The sequence below is a fragment of the Lynx rufus genome, unplaced genomic scaffold (assembly GCF_022079265.1).
Source record: "Lynx rufus isolate CCGP_SWC_20201006 ecotype Redwood Valley unplaced genomic scaffold, mLynRuf1.p SCAF_32, whole genome shotgun sequence".
Lineage (NCBI taxonomy): Eukaryota > Metazoa > Chordata > Mammalia > Carnivora > Felidae > Lynx > Lynx rufus.
The window spans coordinates 2644788-2653266 of record NW_025814848.1 but is presented as its reverse complement, the minus strand read 5'-3'; the positions used below and the strand labels follow the sequence as shown (position 1 = coordinate 2653266).

Sequence of the window (8479 nt, the reverse complement as noted above, 5' to 3'; positions counted from 1 at the left end):
CTCAGGGCTTTGGGGTGACGATCTTACAGTGTTTCTTTTTTGAGCCACAGTTTGCCCTGTCCATTCTCTGACCTCACCCGGGGCAAACTGGGCTGTGCACACCAAGTTCGTTCTAAAGCGTGTATCGCAAAGGGAGTCGCGGGGATGAACAGACTTACTGAATCTTAGTTTATGGGAAACACTGTGCGTTGATTTAAACTCCAACCAAACGTCCGAGTTTGAACTCCTCTCCCGGGAGCTCTGAGCCCAGCTCGGTCGGAGCTGCTGGCCAGCCACCAGGAGGGTTCCCTGGCTCGGGCGAGGGGCAGGCCGACGTGGCTTGCCCAGCGGAGCACAGCTGCTGGCGCAGCTGCTGGGCGGCGGATTTAGAACCCGGAACACCAGACCCAGATGTGACGACGCCCCGCAGAGACGCAGGAGCTCCCCCGCCCCCCACCCCAGCCGGGACGCCCGGCGTCCGCAGAGGCCCGCGGGGGTGCGGGGACCCGGCGCCGGGGGACCCAGCGGCGGCGGGGCGCGCTACGTGGGCGCGGGCGCGGGCGGCGTGGGGAGCGCCCGCTCCGCCAGTGGGCGTCTTCTGCAGCCGCCGCCGCCGCCGCCGCCGCCACCTCCTCCACGGGCAGCGGCACTGCGGCGCTTTTCTCCGCTGCTTTCGAGCAGTCGCCGAGGCTCGGCCGCCGGAGCGCGCACAAACCACGCCACGCTTGCAGGCAGCGTCTCCGCGGCCCCTCGCCCCGGCCGGGAGCACGCCGATCGCGCGCGCCAGCCGGCCGCCGGGGACTCGCGCCCGGCCCCAGGTCCTCCCGCACCCGGAGCGGGACGCCATGTGAGGACTGGGCCGCGAGGGGCGGCGGAAGACCGGAGAGGAGGACCGGACCCGCGCTCGGGCCGACCGGCCGGGGAGGGCAGGTCCCGCGGGGGCGGAGCCCGCCGAGTCCGGGCCCGCGGCGCGCCCCTCCCGCCGGCGGCCGGCCCCGCCGCGCGGCCCGGGGAGGAGGGCCATGGCCAGCCCCGCGGAGCCGCTCGCTCCCCGCCCCCAGGCCCCCCTGCCGGCGGCCGAGGACGAGCCCGGCCCCGGCCCCGGCAAACTCCGCCCGGAGCCCTGGCGCGGCGCGGCCGGCGGGGGGAGCGCGGCGGGCCCGGGCCCGGCCCCCGAACGGCCTGGCCGCGGCCGGGCCGAGCGAGCCGCGCCCCCGCGCCCGCCCCCCTCCTCCGCAGGCCGCGCCGGCCCCGCCGGGGGCCCGGGCGCCCCGTGTGCGCGCGGCGGCGGCGGCGGCTGGGTCTCGGCCCGCGCTCCCTTCGCGCTCGCCCTCTCCTCCCCTGTCCCCTCCTCCTCCTCCTCTCCATCTTCCTTTTACTTCTGGCCGCCGCCCCCCCCGCCCCCTCCTTCTCTTCTCCCCTCCTCATCTGCCTTTCACCTCCCCGTGCGTCTCCCAGGAAGGGAGGGCGCGGCGGCGGCGGCTGGAGGAGGCGGCGGCGATGCTGGCGGCGGCGGAGCCCCGGCGGCAGCTCGCTTGAGCGTCCCTCCCGGCGGCAGTCCCCGCGGCGGCGGGCGGCGGCGGCTCTTCCTCTGCTCCGCGCTTCAGGGTTTGCTGCTCCCGGCCCGCGCCGGGCTCCGGCTCCCGCTCGGCCCGGCCGCCCGCCGCGCGGGCTCCCCCGGCTTCCCGGGCGCCGGCGGGGGCTGCCCCGGCCCCAGCCCAGGCGGCGGCGGCCGAACCCCGCGGCGGCCCCGAGGCGCCGGCTTCGCCCTCGCCGCCGCGTCGCCCCTGCTCTTCGGCTCCGACATGGAAGATGGACCTTCTAATAACGCGAGCTGCTTCCGAAGGTTGACGGAGTGTTTCCTGAGCCCCAGTAAGTGCCGGGCTCCTCGTTTCCCGCGGCCGGGCTTGGGGGGGGGGGACACTGGGCGCCCAGCGGGCTTCGCGGGGGGCTCGGGGCGCGTTGGTGGCGCGCGGGAGCGTCCGTCCGCGCCGGGACGCCCGGGTTTCCCAGGCTCCGCGCGCTTACCGGGGGGTGGGGTGGGGGGGACGACGGGTGACCGGGCAGGGCGGCGGGCGCCGCGCGGTGAGGGCGGGACCCGCCGCCGGCCTCGGGTCCCCCGGTGCTGTTTGTGGCCACACTTGCCCGGCACGTCGTCCTGGTCTCCACTCCGTGACCCCTTACGCCGGGCTTCTCTCTCCTTAGCCTGGGACCGGTGGGCTTGCGCTTGGGGGGTCCCGCCCGCTGGGTCCCCGGGCCGAGGGAGGGCAGGCCGGGACCCCGAGCTCCGCGCTCCCCACGGTGAAGGCAGTCGCGGCCCCCCGGGGTCGGTGTGGGCGCGGGGGCCGCTTCCCCCCTCCCCGCCCCCCTGCAGTGACCCTGTTCCGGAGCCTGGACCAGCAGAGTGAAACGGGTGCACCTTCGCCCAGAGTCCACTTTGTCTCGATCCTGGGCTTGAGCTGGTGCTTGGGCTGCTGAGGCAAGGACAATGGGGCGTCAGGGTGGAGGAGAAAGGCGCCGCCGGTTCGGACCCCCGGGCCGACCGCGGCCGCCCCGCCTCCCCGGCCCCGGGTGCGGGGCTGAGAGCGCGCGGGAGCAGGGGTGGTGGAAGGCGTGTCGCGGGGGAGGGGGGCAAGGCTGAGCAGAATAGTCAAGGCAGAGGTTTGCTAGAAGGCAGGAGGCGGGAGATGCCGAGGGAAGAGACACCCGGTGCGCGGAAGGGGGGATCGCCGTTGTCGCGGATGGAGGGCGAGCAAGGTGAGGGCCGGAGACCCGCAGCCGGGAGTGGGGGACGGCGGAGGTCGCGCCCGCGGGGCACCGGGCGACTCCGGCCCCGGCCGGGGTGGGCGCGGGTTTTCGCGGCCCTCAGCGCGGGGCCCGGGCGCCACCGTCCACCGCGTGCGCACCCGAGCCTTTGTCTGCTGCTCGCTAGGGAACCGCGTTTCCGCGGCGCCTGCTCTCGGCACACTCTCCAGGGTCGCCGTTTTGGCTTCTGGCTCCCGTCTGCCGCTCGTTCCCCAGCCCCGGCCAGTCTTCGCCTCTGGGCACTTGGGGTCCAGCCCTACCTCGCTGCCGGCACTTGTCTGGGTTCGCTGCCCGCCTGAGCGCCCCTGGGGTGCAGCCCCTGGGCCTGCGAGCGGGTCCTGCGCGGGCCCAGCAGCCCCCAGCGATCCCGCCTCCCGGGCGCGGGCGGAACCACCGCGGCCGCGTGGCCCAGTGGCCTCTCGCGCCGCGCGCGCCTCGGCCACCGGCTGCCGGCGGCGGTCTCTGCTACTTGCCGGCGGACCTGATAGGACGCCGGACGTGGGCCTTGCACTGCCCCCCCCGCCCCCGACCCCTCTAGCAGGCGTCTCCCCTTGTCTGACGTGCAGCTCCCCAGCTCCTCCAGCCCCCCCACCCGCGGGTCGTGGTTGACTCTTAGATGCTCAGTTGGGGAGGGACGTGGTCTGGGCACGAGGGGCCGGGCCTGCTGCCCTTAGTTGCGGGCATTTTTTCTTACTGAAACGGACAACGATTTGCCCCGAATTTTCGGTGGGGTGAGCTCCCAAGGAGCTCTGAAGTGCGTTGGGTAAGCCGTGGGCCTGGGACTGGGGTTCCTGTCTGTCCCCTTCCACCTGCACTGTGCGTTCTACATAAACATCTGCTTCTCACGTTTGGTAGCTGGAGTGTGTTGGGGGGGGGGGGAAGGGAAGGTTACCTCCATTCATCTGGGATGAACACTGTTTTGGGGGAGAGGGGAGTCGTAAGAAGATGGGGGCAGGCATTGAGATGGAACCGAGTTCTCGAAAATGTTGAGGTTTCTGTTTGTTGCCCCTTACTGCAGTTTGTTACTTTGGGGTGGGGGCATTTGCCAGGGATGTCTGGGGCGGGATAAAGATGAACAGTTCAGGCTGGCTGGGGCTGTCCTAGGGGGACCCAGCAGGCTTCCCCTTTGGAAGGACAGAGGACCTAGAGAAGAAGGCCATCAGGAGGGACCCACTCTGCCAAAAGTTCTGGCTGGGAGAGGACCGCGGATGAACACACTCAAGAGTTGCTGGGATTTTGTCTTTGTGTATCTGTTTTCTTCCCGCTGACCAAGCCAGCGAGGAGCAGCCTGGGGTTTGAGTAAGAACAGGAGGCTATAAAAGGCTTCTCTGGGACATTACCTGGGTCGTGAGTATGAAGGGGCTGCTCTTGAGCAAAATCTCTTGTTAGACCTGCCTCAGGCAGAAATGGGACGAGGTGGAGGGGTGCCCAAAGGTCGGTGGCCGGTTTCTGCTCTGCTGCTTGTGGGGTCTTTGTTTCTGTCTCACTACAGGATAAACCACGCCTGTCGGAACTGCCGAGTACTGAAATCTCGGCAGACTTTTTTCACGTTTGTCGGTAAAAATGAGCCTTTTTGAAAAAAAAATTCTGGATTCTCTAAGAATGTAAAAATGCCCAAACGTATACAGGTGTGCCTTAATTGTTGCGTGCGTATTCCCTTTATTCCCTTTCCGGTTGGTCTCTCCTGGGTCTGACAGTCAAGTTGTCACGTAAAGGCTGCCGTGTCCAGTTACTGTTTCTAGGAATGCCGGTTTCATTTCCGTCGTTGACAAAAAGCAAGTCGTGTTTGGAAGTTTGATATCCTGGTTCCGCTCCTGTCCATTTTGGCTGTGCGTTTCGGTTCCCGCTGACTCACTGGTTCAGTCCGCAAATGCACGGAGCAAGTGCTTATTCAAGCCTACTGCCGGTTGCCGGGGACTGCCCTGGCCCTGCCGTGCCCGCGAGGAGCCTCCTGGAAGCAGGTGTAGCATTGATGCCCAGCTCTAGAAGGTCAGTGGTCACAGGCCACCCTCATCAAGCCATGCCCGACTCTCCCCCTCCCCCCTCGTCAGCCAACTACCTTCACATGTTGACCTCTGACCTTGCCCTCAGGCTCTGGGCTTCAGCCCGTCACTGCTTGGAAAGTTGTTGGCTGGAATAGAACAGAATCTGCACCTGAAGAATCCAGATTCTCCCAGAGAGAATGGAGAAGTCCACTTTGCCAGTGTGTGTGTGTGTGTGTGTGTGTGCAGAGGAGAGCTAGAAAGTCATGCTGCGATAGACCAGTATAAGCTGCAGTTTTCTGGAAAATATGGCTCCCCTTGCCTGCATTCGGTGCTGTGGTGGAAGGTGCGGGAGATATCCCTAGGGGGACAAGACTTGAGGACGTTCAGAAGTCGGCAAGTCTCCTTCACAGATGCCCCTGTCTCTGCAGCCGGGCCACTGCGAATGGTGCAGAGCTGTAGGAAGAGGAAGGTGCTGGCTGGTCAAAGAGGGGACGGAGGGAGCAAGGAAAATGACACGGCAGGTTTGTGCGTGCACTCCACACACGCGTCTCGGAGGTCAAGTCCGCTAACAGGCAGCCAGCAGGTAAATATTGAGCCCCTACTGGGTGTAGGTTGTTGGCGAGAGATGAAAATAATGAGGACTGTTCCTTCAGAGGACTTGAAATACAGATCTGGATACGTCCCAAGACAACCAGCAAGGCAGAGTTGTGAATTTTTCCTGCCAGGCCAGGGTGCAGGTCATGGCAGAACTCTGTCCCTGGAGACGACAGGGTCTGTTCTGGCCGGAGCACATAGAAGGGCTTAAAAGCCCCGGGGCCGAGCTGTTTAAACGGTGGGGAACTGTGTTGGCTCGTTAATTTAAATTTCGCAGCGCTCCTTTTTTAGTTTCAAACGACCTACGTGAACAAAGATAATCCCTGCAAATCTAAGTGAGAGGCAGTGGAAACAGTAGAAGACCGCGTCTTCCGTCAGTCTGGAGCCTTAACCTGAGATAATTTTACGTATCAACCTTTTTGTATCCCTCAGGAAAAGACATGCATTTCCATAAGATGAGTAAGCCCTGGCAATGTAACAACGTGGTGACTGTAGTTGATAATACAGTGTTGCGGATTTGAAAGTTGCTAAGAATGTGGATCTCAAGGGGCGCCTGGGTGGCTCAGTCGGTCATGAGTTCGAGCCCCGGGTCGGGCTCTGTGCTGACAGCTCGGAGCCTGGAGGCTGCTTTGGATTCTGTGTGTGTATCTCTCTGCCCCTCCCCTGCTCTTTCTCTCCTTGTCTCTCAAAAAAAAAAAAAAAAAGAATAAACATTAAAAAAAATTAAAAAAGAAATAAAGAATGTGGATCTCAAAAGTCCTTCCTTATCACAAGGAAAAAAATGCACTGCACTAGATAATTAAGCAAATGTTAGGACTTTGTTTACTGTGAAAGCAGGTGAAACCTGGTGTGACAAGCATTTCATCAATTAATACATGGTTAATTTTTGTTTGTGTAAAAACAGTTCTTGCCGTCTGAGAGAGAAAGAAAAAAAACATTTTCATGAAAAAGGAATATTTTTCCCTTAAAAGGAAAGCTCTTAGTTGTGATTCAAAACATTTTAATTTCCTTTTAAAATGTAAATCAGGCTCCCCCAGCTGATCTAAATTGGTGTAAGGGAAAACCCCCTAGTGACAGAGCAGCTCGAGATCTTACTGAGGAAACACGATGCCTAGCACTCTGATTTGATTTGTAGCATCTACCGCTTTCTGGAATTCTCTTGCTCGTTTACTGCCTTGCTTGTTTATTATTGCCCGTCCTTCAGTGCAGAAAGCAAGCTTGGTGAGAGCCTCAGGCAGGACCTCGGCTCTCTTGGTTGTATCCTGAGACCAGGAGCGGCCGACGTACCTATCGAAGGCGCTCGCGTATTTATTTTGGAAATTCAAAGGTGAAAAAACCCAGAAAACAACATGGTGCTTGTGTAGAAGGAGCTTAGAAATTGAAGGCCACTCATTGAAAACTGACTTGGCCTTGGCCTCTGTCCTAGGGTGCCAGGAATCCGCTGTGTGTGAGACAGAGTCTTTGCTCTCGGGAGCACACGGCTCGCAGGAGGGACAGGCAGGGCTTGCGCACATGGTCACTGCCTGGCAGAGGCAGGACAGGATGTCCTGGGGACGGAGGGCTGAGCGCTTTCTGATTGGGGGGCCCTGAAAAGATCTCACCGAGGAGCCAGCAGGGGTCTGAGGCGGCGGGGTGCTTCCAGCCAGGGTCCCTGTGCAAGGGTGGCCCCGGGGCGTGGGGGAGCGAAGCCTTGGGGACCCAATGCTGGCCAGCCGAGGGCCCCATCCAGAGGCTGCTGTCAGAAAACAGCTCGGGGTGAGGCATGGGGAGGGGGTGGTGAGGAGAGACGCTTCTCCTGGGTTGACACTCGAGATGTCCTGCTTCTCCTTTAGCGTGAACCTCTCTGAAAGACCACACGCCGAGAGGAGAGGTAAGGTAGAGAGGCAGGGAGACGCCACGTCCTGTGGTTCCACTGGGCTTCTGTGTGGCCAGGGTCGGGGGGCTGGTGTCCTCTGCCAGTGAGGTCAGGCTGGAGGCCGAAGGGAGACTAGGAGCATGCACCTGGAACAGAAGCCGTAGGGACTGGGTAAGGCAGGTGGTTCCATTCTGGATTGGGAAGGGGTGTGTGTGTGAGAGAGAGAGAGTGAGTGAGTTTGGGGCTGGTGCTGGTGGTGGGTCCTTGCCCAGAGAAAAGGAAGAAACGAACAGGAAGCATCAGAATCGCCAACCTGCTCTTGGGTAAGCGCTGTGGTTGGTGATGGGGGTTTCTGACCGTAGGGTGCCTGCACTCTGTGGTGTAGACGCCAACCCATCAAGCACGCAAAGGAAAGAAGCCCCGTTGAGCATCAGAAGTGCCGAATATCACCAGAGCTACGCGTTAGGTTAAAATCCGGAGTTGCCGGGGTGGCTCCTTCAGTTCACGTGGCCTGTGGCGGTCTCTCTGGGGAGGGGACCTTCACTGGGCTCTGAGCGGCCGGTGCGGCCAGGCGTGCGGTGTCCCAGGCAGAGGGAGGGGCAGGTTAGAGGACAGAATGAGGCGCAGGGGCACCCAGCGGAGCGGACGGAGCCCACGGGCCAGCGTGGGGCTTCGCAAGTTGGGGGGAAGTTGCACGTGGCTGCACCAGCAGGGGAAGGTCCTGGAAGGTTTTGAGCCGGGGGGGCTTGTGTGCTCTGATCTAAGAAGCCCGTTCTAGCTGTGGTCTGGTGAGTGAACGGAGGGGCTGTGGGGGAGACGGAGCGCACGTGGGCCACTGTGGTGGGCAGGGCAGGAGACGGGGGTGGGGGGGTGACAGCTTGGAGCTGGAATGTGGCTTCGGGAGGCGCTGGGAGGCAGGGTGGGACGGGTGTGTGGACAGAGGGAAAAGGAAGGGGCAGCCAGGACGGCCAGGGAGCGGGCGTTGTGTTCGGCGGCCTTAAGTCCGAGGTGCCCGCGGCACCACTTAGTGGAGACGCCAAGAAGGCAGCTGGTGAGTAAAGTCTGGCAGTCGGAGGGCGGGTGCCTGGATGGAGGCTGGGAGCAGAGAGTGGTCCTGGTGCTTACAGTCACGGGGTTGGCCCCCAGGGTGAGGGCGGCCGTGGCCCCAGTGCGAGCGTGGCCCCTGGGTCCCTGTGCGGGGGTGGCCTGGGGCTCCAGTGCGAGCGTGGCCCTGGTGTCCTTGTGCGAGGGTGACCTGGGG

The 8479-nt window shown here is 63.0% G+C and overlaps 1 protein-coding gene across 1 annotated transcript in view; it reads left to right on the top strand.

Moving 5' to 3' along the window:
• The first annotated feature begins 1001 nt into the window (after positions 1-1001).
• Positions 1002-8479, top strand: part of PDE10A (phosphodiesterase 10A) — a 305028-nt gene continuing 297550 nt past the window's right edge. The window contains exon 1 of the mRNA XM_047093138.1: positions 1002-1851. Within this exon, the coding sequence (XP_046949094.1) occupies positions 1002-1851 (850 nt within the window). The remainder of the gene's footprint in view (positions 1852-8479) is intronic.